Source organism: Osmerus mordax, chromosome 7, assembly GCF_038355195.1.
Source record: "Osmerus mordax isolate fOsmMor3 chromosome 7, fOsmMor3.pri, whole genome shotgun sequence".
Classification (NCBI taxonomy): Eukaryota; Metazoa; Chordata; class Actinopteri; order Osmeriformes; family Osmeridae; genus Osmerus; species Osmerus mordax.
Genome location: NC_090056.1, coordinates 20,827,944 through 20,847,455, shown reverse-complemented (window position 1 = coordinate 20,847,455; position 19,512 = coordinate 20,827,944). Strand labels below are relative to the sequence as shown.

Sequence of the window (19,512 nt, the reverse complement as noted above, 5' to 3'; positions counted from 1 at the left end):
TATGTCGGGCCAGGTGATCAGGGGATGTATGTTCGGGCATGGAGGGAAGGTATGGTCCCGGGCTAGGTGATCAGGGGAAGGTATGTCCGGGCAGGTGATCAGGGGAAGGTATGTCGGGGCATGTGATCAGGGGAAGGTATGTTCCTGGGGACCCCCCCCCCCCCAGGTGATCAGGGGGAAGGTATGTCCGGGGCAGGTGTTGAGTTTTCGGCAGTGAGGGTAAGGTATGTCCGGGGGCAGGTGATCAGGGGAAGGTTATGTCCGGGGGCAGGTGATCAGGGTGAAGGTATGTCCGGGGGCAGGTGATCAGGGGGAAGGTATGTCCGGGGGCAGGTGATCAGGGGAAGGTATGTCCGGGGGCAGGTGATCAGGGGAAGGTATGTCCGGGGCAGGTGATCAGGGGAAGGTATGTCCGGGGGCAGGTGATCAGTGGAAGGTATGTCCGGGGGCAGGTGATCAGGGGAAGGTATGTCCGGGGCAGGTGATCAGGGGAAGGGTATGTCCGGGGGCAGGTGATCAGGGGAAGTATGTCCGGGGGCAGGTGATCAGGGAAGGTATGTCCGGGGCAGGTGATCAGGGAAGGTATGTCCGGGGGCAGTGATCAGGGGAAGGTATGTCCGGGGGCAGGTGATCAGGGGAAGGTATGTCCGGGGCAGGTGATCAGGGGAAGGTATGTCCGGGGGCAGGTGATCAGGGGAAGGTATGTCCGGGGCAGGTGATCAGGGGAAGGTATGTCCGGGGGCAGGTGATCAGGGGAAGGTATGTCCGGGGCAGGTGATCAGGGGCAGGTATGTCCGGGGGGCAGGTGGATCAGGGGAAGGTATGTCCGGGGGCAGGTGATCAGGGGAAGGTATGTCCGGGGGCAGGTGATCAGGGGAAGGTATGTCCGGGGGGCAGGTGATCAGGGGAAGGTATGTCCGGGGGCAGGTGATCAGGGGAAGGTATGTCGGGGGCAGGTGATCAGGGGAAGGTATGTCCGGGGCAGGTGATCAGGGGAAGGTATGTCCGGGGGCAGGTGATCAGGGAAGGTATGTCCGGGGGCAGGTGATCAGGGGAAGGTATGTCCGGGGGCAGGTGATCAGGGGAAGGTATGTCCGGGGAGGTGATCAGGGAAGGTATGTCCGGGGGCAGGTGATCAGGGGAAGGTATGTCCGGGGGCAGGTGATCAGGGGAAGGTATGTCCGGGGCAGGTGATCAGGGGAAGGTATGTCCGGGGGGGGTCAGGGGAGGTATGGGGGAGGTGTCAGGGGGAAGGTATGTCCGGGGGCCGGAGATCAGGGGAAGGTATGTCCGGGGGGGGCAGGTGATCAGGGGCAGGTATGTCCGGGGGCCGCCCCCGCAGGAGACAAGGAGCTGCACAGGTGCGGCTCATGAGTGGGGATGGAGGATGGCTACACCATGCCGACCAGCCCTGCCGCAAGGGGAGATCGCTAGAACAGAGTAGGAGCTGAACTCCAACAGGTAGTACACACTAAGCTAACCAACTCCTCCTGTGTGATGTTTCAGTGAGGAGACGAGGCCCGTCTGACCAGTCCAGAACGTTCCCTCGACCCAGGGAGAACCTGAGTTATTTTGTGTTTTGTTTGGTAGTTTGGTTAAATAAACGCCTGCTATTTTCAACCACCAACCAACCATGTTTTTCAGTAGTTCTGTGCTGTTCGCTCCTGGCTACCGCCCCTTGGTTGCCACAAAACACAGATACACAGACATACACACAGACTTACATACCACACACACATGAATAAACACACACATACACACACACAGCCCACCACGCCACCAGCACCTACCCAGAGCACCGGAGGCCGACAGGCGAGCAGGACTGCTGCAGGGAGACAGAGCAGTTCCTGGTCCTGCTGCTCCCCGGTGGGCAAACGAGCGAGGCCACGCTGAGGCCCCTGAGGCGCGGTGAGCCAAAGTACTGGAGCAGACTGAGAGGCGTGCCGCAGCCCAGCTCGCTGCAGATGGCATTCTTGGCTTCGGCCTTCTGGAGGGCCTCCTTGCAGACCAGCCTGGTCTTGCCCAGGTAGAACATCTCCACGTTCCCCGAGCACTTGTCTCTGGGATCTACTAGTTGGGCCTTGATGCTGCCTGAATCACAACACAGCCAGAATCACATCTGTCCCTCCACAGAGTCTGGAAATACAATGTTGATATCTAGTCCCCATCTTTCCTGTGTCCCAGTCTGAACACACCCTTCCTGTGTCCCAGTCTGAACACACCCTTCCTGTGTCCCAGTCTGAACACACCCTTCCTGTGTCCCAGTCTGAACACACCCTTCCTGTGTCCCAGTCTGAACACACCCTTCCTGTGTCCCAGTCTGAACACATCCTTCCTGTGTCCCAGTCTGAACACATCCTTCTGTGTCCCAGTCTGAACACATCCTTCCCTGTGGTCCCAGTCTGAACACATCCTTCCTGTGTCCCAGCCTCCTGCTTTCCTTCTCCCCCCCCCCCCTTTTCCTCACCGCCCTCCTTCCACTAATCTCCCCACGCCCCGCCCCCCAAGTTGGACCCTCCCGCCCTCCTTCTTCACTCCCCCCCCTCCCTCCCTCCCCCCCTGCCATACCTGAGCAGAACACGTGTGCGGCCAGCCTGGTGGTGCACAGCTCCCCCCTGCAGGGCACCATGCTGGCCTGTTCCAGTGGCAGGCTGGCCTGGGCTTGGTGCAGGCTGAGGAAGGACACGCCCACTTTCTGCCCCACCCTGTCTGCTGTCGGGGGCAGGGTGTTTCCGCACCCCAGGTCCTCGCACAGCCTCTGGGCCTGGCCTTCCGTCCAAGCCCTCCTGGGACAGGGCCCGACAGTCCCTGTCCACACACACCTCCACCTGCCCCCAGCACAAGCCCTGCAGGCGCATGCTCCGGGATCCTGCACGGCAACCACACGGCAACCCACACGGCAACCACACAGACACGCAGGGCACTGTTATGCGACTGTGGAAATGCTCATTAAAACGTTTGTTGGATTTTTCGACTAAACTTTAAATAAACAGTACTGTGCAAAAGCCTTAGTGACAATTTATTTTAATTTTTTAAGTATAGAAAAATCACCTTAAGAAATGAAAAGACTAAACTAAATGTAACTTTTATATTACCACACAAATACAGACAGAAAGACCAAAAAAGTATATAATATATACGACAATATTCATGTAATGAATCTTGGCCTAAGAAGCCAAAAACTTCTGCACGGTGTATTTTATATATAAAATAGTTTCAACAATATATACATTTTTCAGTGAAGAAATAAAAAATCAATGAGTAACATGAATGGAAAGACGTATCACACCTGAACATCTGACGACGGCTACCTCGCTCTGATTGGCTCCTCAGTCTGACCCTCAGTCATTGGACAGTCAAATAGAGAATCCTCCCTGGACGAGCAGTTGTAGGAGCGCATGCGCTGGTGACTGACGTCACTTGATGTCACTGATGTCACTGGCGTCACTGATGTCACTGGCGTCACTGATGTCACTGGCGCCACTGGCGTCACTGACGTCAGTGACGCCAGTGACGTCGACGGTGGTGAAGGACACACTGGCTCCGCAGCGCAGGTGTCTGCAGACGACCGTGGGCGGAGTCCTGGTGCCAGGTGGAGCTGGACCCAGACAGGAAGTAGGTGTGGCCATCGTTCTGCACCTGCTCCACACCTGAGCAGCCAGACCCCCTGACAGGTACAGCAGTGCATGGTCTGAGGGGGGGCGTGGGGGGGGGGGGGTAAAGATATAGTTAATCATTTATGTTATGAACTAAATGTCCTAGGTGTTTGTGGTGGTAAGACAATTTAACAGAGAACCATAATACATTTTGATCAACATAACATAAGCAATTTATAACGTAGGAAACAGCAGACTAATGAAGGCTACATAATCATTTCATGAAAGAAGGCTACCATAGCATTGGCAATGACTAGAATAGATGTGGAGATTGAAGTACTTCAGAGATGACAGAGAATTTCAATTGTGATCTGGGAAATATAAGAACTGTCATCACCGCATCATGGGCACTAGATTTATATATACACGACCTACATATAACTGCAGAAATCTGTGTGTGTCACCGATATCATCGCTGGCACTGTGCTCTAACTATAATTCCAGGAATCTATGTGTGTGAGCCACCAATTGTATCATGGGCACTATGCATTAGTTTACATAAAGAGAGAGTGAGAGAAACAGAGAGACAGAGAGACAGAGAAGGAGTGAGAGAGAGAGAGAGAGAGAGAGAGAGAGAGAGAGAGAGAGAGAGAGAGAGAGAGCGAGAGAGAGAGAGAGAGAGAGAGAGAGAGAGAGAGACAGAGAGACAGAGAGACAGAGAAAGAGACAGAGAGGGAGTGAGAGAGAGAGATAATAACAGGTACCTTTACAAGTCAGCATCTTCATCTTGGTCCTGTGGGTTCACTGCAGGTCTGAAGTTGATGCTGCAGTTGGCCAGGCGATCAGACCCAGTGGGACATACGAGCTTGTGGCTGAACACCTCACCTGTCCCCTGGAAGAAACGATCCGTGGTCGTCTGCGACAGCCCACACCCAGACTCCCACAGACGCTGTCCGGAGTTAGCTCTTATCCAGCCTTCCTCGCTCACCCTCCACCAGGACCCTTCGTACTGGAGCTCCACCCGGCCTGCGCACCGCCCCAGCCCGTCCACCAAGCGCACCTTCATACTGTCTGGTGTCACAGAGAGGACAGGGGAGACGTGACGAGGGAAGAAGGAATGAAGAAAAACAAAACGTTCTTCAAAAAGACCGGGTAGAGGGAGGGAGGGAGGGAGGGAGGGAGGGAGGGAGGGAGGGAGGGAGGGAGGGAGGGAGGGAGGGAGGGAGGGAGGGAGGGAGGGAGGGAGGGAGGGAGGGAGGGAGGGAGGAGATAGATAGATAGATAGATAGATAGATAGATAGATAGATAGATAGATAGATAGATAGGGAGGGAGGGAGGGAGGAGGGAGGGAGGGAGGGAGGGAGGGAGGGAGGGAGGGAGGGAGGGAGGGAGGGAGGGAGGGAGGAGATAGATAGATAGATAGATAGATAGATAGATAGATAGCATAGATAGATAGGGAGGGAGGGAGGGAGGGAGGGAGGGAGGGAGGGAGGGAGGGAGGGAGGGAGGGAGGGAGGGAGGGAGGGAGGGAGGGATGGAGGGAGGGAGGGAGAAGAGGAGAGAGAGAGAGGATAGATAGATAGATAGAGAGGGAGGGAGGGAGGGAGGGAGGGAGGGAGGGAGGGAGGGAGGGAGGGAGGGAGGGAGGGAGGGAGGGAGGGAGGGAGGGAGGGAGGGAGGGAGGGAGGGAGGGAGGGAGGGAGGGAGAAAAACAGAGAGTGAGAGCAAAAAAGAGAGACAGAGATAAAGAGAGAAGGGATATGTGTGTTTGCTGTGCTAAACAAGGAACCTAGGAGAAGTGAATCCAGGCTGACCTGTGCACACCACACGGGCCTCCTTACAGGAGACGCTCCTCTGCTCGTACCTTGGAGGACAGACCAAAGTGACATGTACATTTATTTTCATGTCAAGTACATTTAGTCATTTAGCAGACGCTCTTATCCAGAGCGACTTACAGTAAGTACAGGGACATTCCCCCGAGGCAAGTAGGGTGAAGTGCCTTGCCCAAGGACACAACGTCATTTGGCACAGCCGGCAATCGAACAGCGACCTTCTGATTACTAGCCCGATTCCCTAACCGCTCATTTACCAGGCACAGCGCAGAGTAACCCCATCTCAGCTACCAGGCACAGCGCAGAGTAACCCCATCTCAGCTACCAGGCACAGCGCAGAGTAACCCCATCTCAGCTACCTGGCACAGCGCAGAGTAACCCCATCTCAGCTACCAGGCACAGAGCAGAGTAACCCCCATCTCAGCTACCAGGCACAGCGCAGAGTAACCCCATCTCAGCTACCAGGCACAGCGCAGAGTAACCCCCATCTCAGCTACCAGGCACAGCGCAGAGTAACCCCATCTCAGCTACCAGGCACGTTACAAAAACAATTCTGTCTCAAATACGGTGCAACAATAAACATCTCATTTACAGTATTACATGTTATTCTGCAATTGTGCAGCAAGAACCTCATTATCGAAAGTGCAACATCAAACTATTTCATGGAGGCAGTCTTGTGCTACAGCACAATCTCTAATGTTTAAACACTTAAAACACGGTAGAAGCACCTAGCCTGGTCCTAAGTACGTAAGAGGGCAGAGCCAGGGTAAGAAGCACCTGCTACATCATAAAAATGTAGAAATATGCGACGAAAAATATATAAAGCCATGAATAACCCTCCTCAGTCCAGTAATAAGAGATGGAAGGTGCTGCTCAGCAGTACCTGGATCGACAGTGCAGGAGATGCAGGTCGTTCTCCTCACATTCCACCATGTTGAACCTCCCAGCCTGGGTGATGCTGCCAACCCTGGGTGATGCTGCCCTCCTCGGGGTAGATCACCGCCCCACAGCCCAGCTCTCTGCAGACCACAGCACCGTCCGTCTTGTCCCAGCCGTCGCTACACACCCCCTCCAGCACCCCTGAGCGGTTCACATGCACCGAGCCGAAGCAGTGAGAGGGCTCCCTGTTGTGCATCAGCACCAGCTGGTCCTCGTCTAGAGAGGGTTAGTCAGGTCAGGTAGAGAGGGGTTAGTCAGGTCAGGTAGAGAGGGTTAGTCAGGTCAGGTAGAGAGGGTTAGTCAGGTCAGGTAGAGAGGGTTAGTCAGGTCAGGTAGAGAGGGTTAGTCAGGTCAGGTAGAGAGGGGTTAGTCAGGTCAGGTAGAGAGGGTTATTCAGGTTAGGTAGAGAGGGTTAGTCAGGTCAGGTAGAGAGGGTTAGTCAGGTCAGGTATTCTATATTCTATAGCAATCTTTATTATAATTTTTCTGTATTTTTTTGGTATGCAGCAACCACAGCAAATTCCTTGTTTATGTAACTCACTTGGCAATAACCTGAGGAGGTGAGGGTGAGGGGGGTGGAGTCTCACCTGAGCAGGTAAGGGTGAGGGGGGGTGGAGTCTCACCTGAGCAGGTGAGGGTGAGGGGGGTGGAGTCTCACCTGAGCAGGTGAGGGTGAGGGGGGTGGAGCCGTTACACTGGGCTGGCTCCAGACGTCCAGAGGAGCCACACCTCATCTGGAGACACATGCTGCTAGGGGTCGTGTCGTTCAGGCTGAACGAGCTCTGGCAGACCGGCGTCCACGTGCTTCCTTTCTCCACCAGCAGGGGGCCGGCGCACATGTTCCTCCCACTGATACTCAGTTTGGTGTGGCCTGTGCACGGCAGGGGAGATTTTATAACATTTATTCATTAATATAATTATCCATTTTATGTCAATTTAATGGACAATAAACTTTTCTTATCTTATTTACTGGGGTTATTAGACCTTTCAGACTGTACGTTTACACAGAGGTTTCAGAGAATATTCAAACCTCTTCGCTTCTTGCACATTTTCTTGTGTGGTAGATTTAATTGCGAATGGATACAATTCACACACTCAGTTACCCATAGTAACAAATTGAAAATATGTTTAAAGAATTCTACATTATACACAGCCTGACAGACTACACTGTACACAGAGTAACAGACAGCACACAGACTAGACTGTACACAGAGTAACAGACAGCACACAGACTAGACTGTACACAGAGTAACAGACAGCACACAGACTAGACTGTACACAGAGTAACAGACAGCACACAGACTAGACTGTACACAGAGTAACAGACAGCACACAGACTAGACTGTACACAGAGTAACAGACAGCACACAGACTACACTGTACACAGAGTAACAGACAGCACACAGACTACACTGTACACAGAGGAACAGACAGCACACAGACTACACTGTACACAGAGTAACAGACAGCACACAGACTACACTGTACACAGAGTAACAGACAGCACACAGACTACACTGTACACAGAGTAACAGACAGCACACAGACTACACTGTACACAGAGGAACAGACAGCACACAGACTACACTGTACACAGAGTAACAGACAGCACACAGACTACACTGTACACAGAGTAACAGACAGCACACAGACTACACTGTACACAGAGTAACAGACAGACGTCCCAGAGCCTTGCCTGAGCAGGTGATGGATAAAGGCTGTGTGCATGTGGTGTCGGGCCTGACCCCACACTGCCAGAGGTGCTGCTCCTCGCCCAAACACGAGCCCAGGGAGAAGGCCCTCATGGAGGCATGGCCGGCAGGCAGCCCCCTGGGCAGGAGGGTCTTCCTCATCCCTCCGCATCCCAGAGCCGCACACGCAAGCTTTGCCGCAACATCTGACACTAGAGGACAAATACCAATATTAGTTATTAAGTGATATTTATTATCTTTATTTATATAATTGTTTAAGTGATAGTTATTAACTGATATCAGTTATAATGTCACTGGCATTTGTTGTTGTGTGCACAGCCGCTACAGCCGCTACAGCCCCTACAGCCCCTACAGCCCCTACAGCCCATACAGCCGCTACAGCCGCTACAGCCCCTACAGCCCCTACAGCCCCTACAGCCCATACAGCCGCTACAGCCGCTACAGCCCCTACAGCCCCTACAGCCCCTACAGCCGCTACAGCCCCTACAGCCCCTACAGCCCCTACAGCCCCTACAGCCGCACTCACATCCAGTGAGTGCGGCTGTAGGGGCTGGACTCATGAATGTGTTGAATCTCAGGCAGAATCCTATTCTGAGGGGAGAGGTACTTAACAGAATTGTACCTGTTCAGAAGTGTTGACTAACAACATTGATACAACAGACCGGCACAGCTCGACTATGCGCTGTATGTGGTGATGAAGAAATTTTTTCGAAAACAGTTTCGATTTTTTTTTCTAAAGGTTGAAAAAATAGGTTTAGAAAAATAGGTACTTATGGATGAAACAGATGGAGTTAACGATGTCGACATGACTGAGAATAGAGACATTCCTGATCACCCATGGCATATATGAGGGAGATGTTCAAAATTGACAGTGTCAAAAAGGAATCCTGGCGAATGCGCTGCGCACCGATAGTGTCTTTTGTCTGTATGATATGAGGTCCAACTGGTGTAGTAATGGCTACTTTTTACTTAAGTATATGTCAGAGCCCACACTTTTTTACTTTAACTTGAGTGAAAAAGTGTAGTCAAGTTTTACCATAGTTTTTATAAACATGAATATATGAACTTCTACTTGAGTGAAGGATGTGTGTACCTTTACCATCTCTGTTGGTACTTTATTGGAGAAATATAAGATTCTATATTTAGTTTAATCCAACGTTTTACATGAGAGACATTGAGACAAATGGCGCAGCCTAACAAAACACAGACAAACCCTCCACAACATTCCCATACACCACACACTTCTCAAACTGTTCTACTGACACACTAATGGTGAGGACCAAAAATAAAAAGCAGCCTATAAAACAAAACAGTTTGATAAAACTCCTACCCGACTTGTCAGCGCAGAGGAAGCCCGGCCCAGAGGAACTGTTGATGAGCAAGCTCCCAGCGCACGCGCCCTCGCCTTTGCTCAGGCTCAGCGAGATATTCTCTGGAGGGCAGAAACCAACGCAAACAAACACCGTTAGAAGGGCTCTAAATATGTCCCCGACATGTTTTACATATAAACTAAATAATTTCTTACGTTTATCGACAACATTCTCAATTCTCATTTTTTTTAGATGTTCCAGTTACAGAGTTTAAAAACATCAACAGAAACATAGATATTCAGCGTTGTACTATCGCAAACCCTCTTCAGTCATTAACAGAAAAATTATTTATAATTCACCTGTGCAATAAATCATGCGGACGGTGTCCTTGTTGTAGATGCTGACGTTCCACCCGGGGAAATGGCAGAGCCAGAGGTGTTCCTCGGTTCCAGAACACTTCACCTCGTTCATCCAGGTGACATCACCCGGGCTGGGGTGCATCACGGAGCGCTCTCGCGCGGTTGACGCGTCTCGCGCTCCGCAACCGGCGCTCCGACAGACCACCTGTTCGTTAGCGTCGGTCCAGTCCTGGTCGCCTACGAACCCCCAGACCCCCTCGCGAAAGACTTGGATGTAGCCCTGGCACGGAGCGTTCACCCCCTTCAGCTTCAGCCGAACGCGTCCTTGGTCGAAAACATTTAGGTTACGTTTTATTCATTTTCAGATATTTTTATCCAAAGTGGCGTTTAAATAGTGTGTGTAGAAAGTACAACAGGAGATAAAGGATCACAAGTGAAGAGTTGAAACAGTATTTCTGGGATCAGAGTCAAGGAACGGCATTTACTATCGCAGCTCGAGACCCAGCATGTCATTATTTGGCCTATCCACCAAAGTTGATTTTTGGTTTTGGGATATATGTGCAATAATTCTTCTCTTTGTATTGATGTAGCCTATGTTGTCCGAACTGAGAGGACATCCTGGGGGTTTCTAACGATGTCACAAATTTGAAGGACCTCTGGGGACTGGTATATTTAATTCTAGTTAGTTAATTAAGTTATAGGTGCATAACTACAAGTAAAAACAAATATTGTGAGATTAATTTTCTTAAAGTGTTCCCCCCAAGGAAAAGGTTTATGAAAAGTAGGCCTAATGATTTCAACTTTTCAAACGATGTGTTCCCCGCGGAACGTTAAGTTGTTGGTACAATATTTCACAAGTTACATTCTTGTATCCCACTTTTTTATTTATTTAATAACTGTTGATAATTAATTATGTTGATCTCAGGGTGATCTCAGGCAACAGGGTTCATCAGTGAGATGCGTGTGAAGCGCATCACAGACCCACCAGGGCGGGAACCGCACTTTGCTACTGTGTTTATTCAGATGAAATGATCGGAATAAACGTCATTATTCATTTTGGTATGTTGAAGAATTATTCCATATTTGGATCAAAATGTATTTTTAATTATAGCCTATCAGTCTATTTATGTTTCTGTGTTACCATGTAGGCTAAACATGTTATTGTTTAGAGACCAACATTGAAACAAAATTAACGTTTTTTTTTTATTATAGTAAAAATAATTGTATTTGTTACTAAAAATAACATTCTTACTGACTTTGTATATTATAAGATTCCATCTCTAACCTTTGACCTTTAACGAACATGTACATTAACCCGCATCCATCCATGGTGTCTAAGAAAGTGAAAACAAATAAAACGTTGATCTAATTTCTCTTGGGGATGGACAGTACGATCAGTGGTAGAGCATTTAATTGCAGATCAAGAAGTCGCTGGTTCAAACCCCCCCTCCTCCGTACTTCGCTTTGGATAAAAGTATCATCTAAATGAACACATCACATTCTAATTTCCAGGTGTTATAAACAGATGTTTCCTCACCTTGTGTGGACTCCAGGTGCAGCACAGGCGCCCATAGAAGCAACAGCAGCAAGCTCATGATCACAGCAGACCTGCTCAACAGTTTAACGAGCTCTGCTGCAGCGCGTCAAGTCAGCCGCGCTGGTGCCGCTTCCTTCAAACATTAATGTATGCCGACCCCTCCCATCTGCAACACAGGACTGAAGGGAAATATATTTTTATTCAAGTTGAGAAATCATAAATTTGAATCATCAATTCAATCCCAATCCAAAATGTTAATGTGTAATTAAAAAAACAGTGATGTAGGCTATACTGTACATAGTAACTGCTGCTTTGGTAAACAAGCAACACCTGAACAATTTGGAGGTTAAGTTAACTTAAACACCTTCCAGGGATGGTAATCAGTGCTATCATCGCTGTGATGTTCAGGTTCTTCCACACAAACACCTACAAGGATTTAAGATAAAATAACATACAAATACATAATAACTATTAGTAACATTTGAGATGCAGGTTCTGGGTTAGGGTACTAACCTGGAAATTGATATCACACTGTTTAAATGTTGAAGATGGGTTACCAGTATGGAACTGTCTGATTGAAAATGAGTCTCTCAATCAACCCCTTATATTATATTCTGTATTATTAAAAACCATATGTTAAGCTGTGACTGATTATGAACTATAGAAGTTAGTGAGCCTAAGTGCGAGATCTTGGTGTTAGAGGAGGATGTGAGAAAGTCCACTCGTAGGAATGCAGAGGCAGAGCCATAATTCATGACGTGCGTTTATGGCCCAACTCCTGGAAGCGTGTCTGGAGCTGTCATACTAAGGTCAGCACTAGCATGTTGAGAGGGTCTGGTCTGGGCAGCACTAGCATGTTGAGAGGGTCTGGTCTGGGCAGCACTAGCATGTTGAGAGGGTCTGGTCTGGGCAGCACTAGCATGTTGAGAGGGTCTGATCTGGGCAGCACTAGCATGTTGAGAGGGTCTGGTCTGGGCAGCACTAGCATGTTGAGAGGGTCTGATCTGGGCAGCACTAGCATGTTGAGAGGGTCTGGTCTGGGCAGCACTAGCATGTTGAGAGGGTCTGGTCTGGGCAGCACTAACATGTTGAGAGGGTCTGGTCTGGGCAGCACTAGTCCTGTGTTGAGAGGGTCTGATCTGGGCAGCGGTAGTCCTGTGTTGAGAGGGTCTGATCTGGGCAGCACTAGTCCTGTGTTGAGAGGGTCTGATCTGGGCAGCAGTAGTCCTGTGTTGAGAGGGTCTGGTCTGCACTAGTCCTGTGTTGAAAAAAACTTCTCTGTGTAAACAAAATGTGAGCACCCTAGTCTTAATAGTGTAACTACAGTACTTATGTTCAGTTATGGTACAGAATATTCTTCTTAATGAAAACTTTTTTAGAGTAAATTATTTGACAAACGTCATCATTTCGAGTTTTAGAATGACCCCCACACCACTGTGCAAGACTCTAACATTTTATATTAATATTTAAATCTATGCTTATACATTGTTTTACATTTATTTATAGTTGTCTTTGCAAATATGAATACATACTTTTATACTTCACATAGTAAAATGTTACTATTAATATAAAATAATGATCACCATAAAATATAATTTAAATGTTAATAAATAAATAAAATAAGTAGCTGTGCACCTGGTGTGCCCTTAGATTGCGTGGTAGCTGGGCTTCCTGTGTGAAACACGCTGAGATCTGATAGTTGAGCTGAAGAGATCTGCTATCGGAGCTGAGGTGAGTAAGTGTAATAGCTGGGAACCCACAGGAAAGTCCCAGGGGGTCAGAGCACCCAGCGAGCAGGGGGGGATGAGAGAGGTAGTATATGGGGTTAGAAGATGGGGATAGAAGGGGAGGGAGAGAAAGAGAGAAAGAGAGCGAGGGAGAGAGAGAGAGCTAGAGAGAAAGAGAGAGAGAGAGAGAGAGAGAGAGAGGGGGGGAGAGAGAGAGAGGGAGAGAAAGAGGAGAGAGAATACGGAATGAGAGAAATTGAGAGTAAAAGAGAAAAACAATTATTTCACCATATCAGCCCTTCTACCTACATAGTATGATTCATCGCAAAAGAGGATGTATTTCACTAACATATTAAAACATTCTGCTCTGCACACCTTATCAAGTTGTGATCATCTATCTGGCCTATGTTCCCAGGGACTGTTATCAGCGATTCCTGCGTAGGCCTCCGTAACACGGAACACACAACATTATTCAGAAGATCAGTCATGAGAAATGTAATTTTCAGTCGTTCCTCCTTGGTGAGAGAACACCCATGTGTACTGTGATGATCTCTTCTGCTGTCATAAAGAAATGTTCATGACAAACCGTTCCTTGCCTGACTGTTACACTTCTGTTGTACTTTACATTTACGCATTTAGCAGACGCTTTTATCCAAAGCGACTTCCACGAGAGAGTTTTACAAAAGAGCAGAGGTCACTGATCATAACAACGAGATAGCCCCAAACATTGCGAGCAACCAAAACATGAAGCATACATTGTGAAAAACCAAATAAGTGCCAATGGGAAGAACCATAAGAGCATGTTGTTAAACAAGTCACAATTAAACAACATGAAACTCTCACAAAAAAAGTGCAAGAGTGTACCTGTAGAAAAGCAAGCAACAGTAAAAATATTTCACAGCGACTTTCTTTGAGAACTATTTGCACATCGCTTTAACAAAGCATCTGGAAGCGTCTGCTAAAAGCATGAAATGTCAAATCTAATCGTTCTGAGGATGTCTGACTCCTGCCTGCATGCAGCTCTTGACCTTAAGCCTGCGTGGTGCTCATGTTCACACGGGGAACAGAGCTTACTGGTGTACTTTTTATATCACACCGCATCGAGGATTGTTTATTTCAGTAAGGGCTGAATCTTGGGTTAGGATGTTTCTGTCTCACTGCAGGATGTGCTGTACCTTAGAGACCCCCCAAGAGTTCTAGAGAAGGGGGAGGGGAGAGAGACAGAGAGCCCCCCGGTCCTCCCTGACGGTGCTACTGTCTGTCTCACCGATCACACCGAGAGCGTATTTTTAGAACATTGCACTTAAAACCCCAATGTTTGCTATGGTACGTAAGTACAGCTCTGTTAAATACCATATGCGCTTTTTGTCTAGGGGTTTTTGAGGAAGACACTTTTTAAAATTATTGCTATGTGTTTTGATTTTGGTGTGCCAACCCAAGATTTTCCCTTGCCCCATCTGGCCACCCCAATGAAAAATGTCTGGGGGCGAGACTGGAAACAGAGAGAGAGAGACAGATAGAGAAATTAGAAATTAAGGATATCTCTGTGCGAAGGGCCTACTGCAAGTCTTGCTGCTAGATATGTATCTAAATGTCACAACCTGAGGGAAAGTGAATCAACCTTGTATGATTGTTGAAACTTTTCTGTATCTTTAACATGAATGTATCTGTTTTACTTTTCTATAATCACACTCACACAAACCTTATATGGTATTTTGTGATATTATTACCGTCAGTTAGACTCCTTGTTATGTTATATGTTGAAAAAAATATATTGTCCATTCACTGTGGACTGCTTTGGCAATACTGTTTAACCTGAACATTCATGTCGATAAAGCATTATGAACTGAGAGAGAGGGAGAGAGAGAGAGGGGGTGGAGAAACAGAGAGAGAGAGGGGAGAGAGACAGAGACAGAGAGAGAGGGGAGAGAGAGAGAGAGGGGAGAGAGACAGAGACAGAGAGAGAGGGGAGAGAGAGAGAGAGAGGGGAGAGAGACAGAGAGAGAGAGAGGGAGAGAGACAGAGAGAGAGAGAGGGAGAGAGACACACAGAGAGAGAGGGAGAGAGACAGAGAGAGAGAGAGAGACAGAGAGAGAGAGAGGGAGAGAGACAGAGAGAGAGAGGGAGAGAGACAGAGAGAGAGAGAGGGAGAGAGACAGAGAGAGAGAGGGAGAGAGACAGAGAGAGAGAGAGGGAGAGAGACAGAGAGAGAGAGAGGGAGAGAGACATACAGAGAGAGAGGGAGAGAGACAGAGAGAGAGACAGAGAGAGAGAGAGGGAGAGAGACAGAGAGAGAGAGGGAGAGAGACAGAGAGAGAGAGAGGGGGAGAGACAGAGAGAGACAGAGAGACAGAGAGAGAGGGGAGAGACCCCCTTCTCACCACAGGGGAGCATCTCTGCACTACATGAACACCACAACTTCCTGTCTCAGCAGGAAAGAGTTCTTTCACATACATGCTTATCATGACTCTGTGGTTATATAAACATATCTTATGTAGTTACATGGCAGTTAATCTAACCTTCATGTAGAAAGCAACAAGATTTTTTTTTTGTTAAATAAATATATACATACATCAATGATGAGTACTAGATGAGGACTCTACTGTACTCAGCTTTACTCTGCTCTGTTTTAGGCTTCTCTGGTCTCCTCTCCTTTCACTGTGTGTGAAAAAATGAATGGCAACTTTTTACTTAAGTCTATGTCAAAGCCCATACTTCTTTACTTTAACTTGAGTGAAAAAGTGCAGACAGTACTTCAACTTTTTAAACATGAGTATCTGTACTTCTACTTGAGTGAAGGATGTGTGTACTTTTGCCATCTCTGGTTATATGGCAGTTCATGTAACCTTCATGTAGTGTTTCTTAGTTACATGGAAGATAATGTAACCTTAATGTGGAGATGTCCAGCCTGCAATTCCACTGCCTACCTGTAGATGGGAGACTAACGTAATAGTTAACCCAGAGCAGAGCCACAACAACAGGCATGGATGACAGGAAATAGTATTCTGTCTTCATTCCAGGTGAATATAAATATGGTTTGTGAGCTGCAAGTCTGTGGTACAACTTGATGATGATTCTGTCTGTCAAAATTCCCAGCAGTAAAAAACGTTGTCGGTTTTGAGATCTGTGTAGAGGTTGTGTGTGTGTAGATGTTGTGTCTGTGTAGAGGTTGTGTGTGTGTAGATGTTGTGTCTGTGTAGAGGTTGTGTGTGTGTAGATGTTGTATGTGTGAGTGTAGAGATAGACACAGGAAAAACACACCAGACTTTCAAATAAGTAGAAGTAATCCCTGGGTCCCAAGCTTCCTGAAATGAGAAAGAGATTAACAGGAGGAGAGGGGAGAGGAGAGGAGAGGGGAGAGGAGGGGAGAGAGGAGGGGAGAGATGAGGAGAGAGGAGGGGAGAGGAGGGGAGAGAGGAGTGGAGAGAGGAGGGGAGAGGAGGGGAGAGAGGAGGGGAGAGGAGGGGAGAGAGGAGGGGAGAGAGGAGGAGAGAGGAGGGGAGAGAGGAGAGAGTAGGAGAGAGGAGGGGAGAGGAGGGGAGAGAGGAGTGGAGAGAGGAGGGGAGAGAGGAGTGGAGAGGAGGGGAGAGAGGAGGGGAGAGGAGGGGAGAGAGGAGGGGAGAGAGGAGGAGAGAGGAGGGGAGAGAGGAGAGAGTAGGAGAGAGGAGGGGAGAGAGGAGGGGAGTGGAGAGAGGAGAGAGGAAGAGAGAGGCGAGGAGGGCAGCTGCTGAGACCGCCTCTATAAATGAATCACTCTTCCTCTTACTCAATGCCGTGGTTGGGTCTGGAAAAAGCTTTTAAACGAACTCCTCCGATCCGGACCTGGCCCGAGACACTGCAACTCTGAGCGTGTGTGTATGTGAGAGGGTTTATGTGTGTGTGTGAGAGGGGATGTGTGTGTGTGTGTGAGAGGGGATGTGTGTGTGTGTGAGAGAGGGGATGTGTGTGTGTGTGTGAGAGGGTATGTGTGTGTGTGAGAGAGATGATGTGTGTATGTGTGTGAGATGATGTGTGTATGTGTGTGTGAGGGTATGTGTGTGTGTGTGTGTGTGTGAGAGAGATGATGTGTGTATGTGTGTGAGAGGGTATGTGTGTGTGTGTGTGTGTGTGAGAGAGATGATGTGTGTATGTGTGTGAGAGGGTATGTGTGTGTGTGAGAGAGATGATGTGTGTATGTGTGTGAGAGGGTATGTGTGTGTGTGAGGCAGGATGTGTGTGTGTGTGTGAGAAAGAGGGGATATGTGTGTGTGAGAGTAGATGTGTTTTAGAGAATGAGTGTGTGAGAGAGATTATGTGTGTATTTGAGAAAGAATGTGTGTGTGTGTGATAGTTTGTGTAAGACAGAGTTTATGTTTGTGTGTGTGTGAGAGAGTGTGCGTGAGAGTGTGTACGTGTGAGAGAGAGTATGCGTGTGTGTGTGTACTGGGTGACATACTGCAGTAGCTCCAGTAATAGCTGAATGCTGCTGTGGGCTGCAGGGTTAGAATAACAATGTGAGTTGGAGGAATGCATTAATATACACACGCTACAGAGTGGGGGTTTATCTCAGTCCCATGGCTCTGTAGTCATACCACATTTACATCTTATTCTCGCTTTTATTCTAAATAACAGACAAACAGTGCAAACAGAAAGTACAGCAGAAGATGAAGGATCAGAAGTGTTCCTACAGGTACACACTCGCACTTTAGAGGTTCATGTTGTTTAATTTGTAACTTGTTTAACTACTTGCTCTTATGTTTCTTTCCATTGGCACTTGGTTCCTTATCACAATGTATGCTCATGTTTTGGCTTCCCGCAATGTTTTTTGGGCCTATCTCGTTGTTTATGATCCTTGACCTATGCACTTTTTGTAAAGCTCTCTCTTGGAAGTTGCTTTGGATAAAAGCGTCTGCTAAATAAATACATGTAAGTGCATACCTGTTGTTTTGGTGGTCAGAACTTGACTGACCACCAAAGATAAATCTGTGGTCTTATTTACCAGACACAGTGTAAAGTAGCCACATCTCTGCTAGCAGGCACAGTGTAAAGTAGCCACATCTCAGCTAGCAGGCACAGTGTAAAGTAGCCGCATCTCTGCTAGCAGGCACAGTGTAAAGTAGCCACATCTCAGCTAGCAGGCACAGTGTAAAGTAGCCACATCTCAGCTAGCAGGCACAGTGTAAAGTAGCCACATCTCAGCTAGCAGGCACAGTGTAAAGTAGCCACATCTCTGCTAGCAGGCACAGTGTAAAGTAGCCGCATCTCAGCTAGCAGGCACAGTGTAAAGTAGCCACATCTCTGCTAGCAGGCACAGTGTAAAGTAGCCACATCTCAGCTAGCAGACACAGTGTAAAGTAGCCACATATCTGCTAGCATTCACAGTGTAAAGTAGCCACATCTCAGCTAGCAGGCACAGTGTAAAGTAGCCACATCTTTGCTAGCAGGCACAGTGTAAAGTAGCCACATCTTTGCTAGCAGGCACAGTGCACCGTAACCTCTCAGCCACAGAACTACACCGTACAGTGCAGGAAAATCAACCGGTTGACTAGGAGGGTACAGTTTCTGGGGAAATTGTGGGGTGTGCTCCTGTGTTTTTGTACGCCCTTCGACTGGTTATCTCCTGCGATTCCAACACAGCAGAAGTCTAGTAGTTAGCTAGCTGTACAATTTACGAGGGCTAGGTCTGAATCTAGGAGCAAAACGGAGCACAGCTGCACAGCTTATTTTCCGAAAAATATGGTATTTGTAGGTAGCAACGCTAGTGATAAATAAGTATTTAGCTGATTGGCTCCATGACGCCGGGTAAGTAAGGCTCGTGAGACTGCTCACCAAAAGACCGAAGGGGAACCAAGTAGCATCAACTTTCCTAGACTTTTAGCTATGGTATTAATGCTGAGGGCTCGCTCATATTGCTGTCTGTCTTACTAGAACGTCGTATCTATGCGTCGTTGCTAACGTGTGCTGACATTAGGCTAGCACTGAGTTCCCCTGTGCGACACAAGGCACTTTTTGCCACAAAAACTTAATTTCAGAACGGAATGTAAATCCCTATACAAGCAACGCAATCGGGACCAAGACGAACATTTTTACACCGACATGTCAAAATGACACAGGGGTGGTGTAGGGGGGGGGGGGTGTAGTTACCAGGGTGTGTGTGGGGGTGTGTGTGTGTGTGTGTGTGTGTGTAGTTACCAGGCTGTGTGTGTGTGTGTGTGGGGGGGGGGGGGTAGTTACCAGGGTGTGTGTGTGTGTAGTTACCAGGGTGTGTGTGTGTGTGGACAGCCACACAGCATTTGCAGACTGTAATCAGCAGGTCATGACCTCAGAACACGGACACCATTTACCGCTCGTTAGCATCGGAGCGCTAATAGTCCCAGGTCTCCGCGCTAACAACGTCCATCAACCTTTCATCTCGCGTCTCTTCCCAGCGAGCTCTCCTCGCTCATGCAGCGCCGATACGGCGACGGGAAAGGGTTCCTCTCGTTAGAAGCACAGTGCAATTGCGTCAACTGTGTTCCGCT

General features: G+C 48.3%; 1 protein-coding gene across 1 annotated transcript in view; it reads right to left on the bottom strand.

Moving 5' to 3' along the window:
* The window catches only part of LOC136945536 (scavenger receptor cysteine-rich type 1 protein M160), a 20,908-nt gene extending 9,565 nt beyond the window's left edge, over positions 1 to 11,343 (bottom strand). The window contains exons 1-10 of the mRNA XM_067239420.1: positions 11,286 to 11,343; positions 9,749 to 10,072; positions 9,410 to 9,511; positions 8,049 to 8,270; positions 7,026 to 7,238; positions 6,395 to 6,583; positions 4,482 to 4,667; positions 3,421 to 3,691; positions 2,569 to 2,786; positions 1,811 to 2,091 (exon numbers count right to left, since the gene is read on the bottom strand). Coding sequence (XP_067095521.1) covers positions 1,811 to 2,091; positions 2,569 to 2,786; positions 3,421 to 3,691; positions 4,482 to 4,667; positions 6,395 to 6,583; positions 7,026 to 7,238; positions 8,049 to 8,270; positions 9,410 to 9,511; positions 9,749 to 10,072; positions 11,286 to 11,343 — 2,064 coding nt within the window. The remainder of the gene's footprint in view (positions 1 to 1,810; positions 2,092 to 2,568; positions 2,787 to 3,420; positions 3,692 to 4,481; positions 4,668 to 6,394; positions 6,584 to 7,025; positions 7,239 to 8,048; positions 8,271 to 9,409; positions 9,512 to 9,748; positions 10,073 to 11,285) is intronic.
* Between the last annotated feature and the right edge of the window lie 8,169 nt (positions 11,344 to 19,512).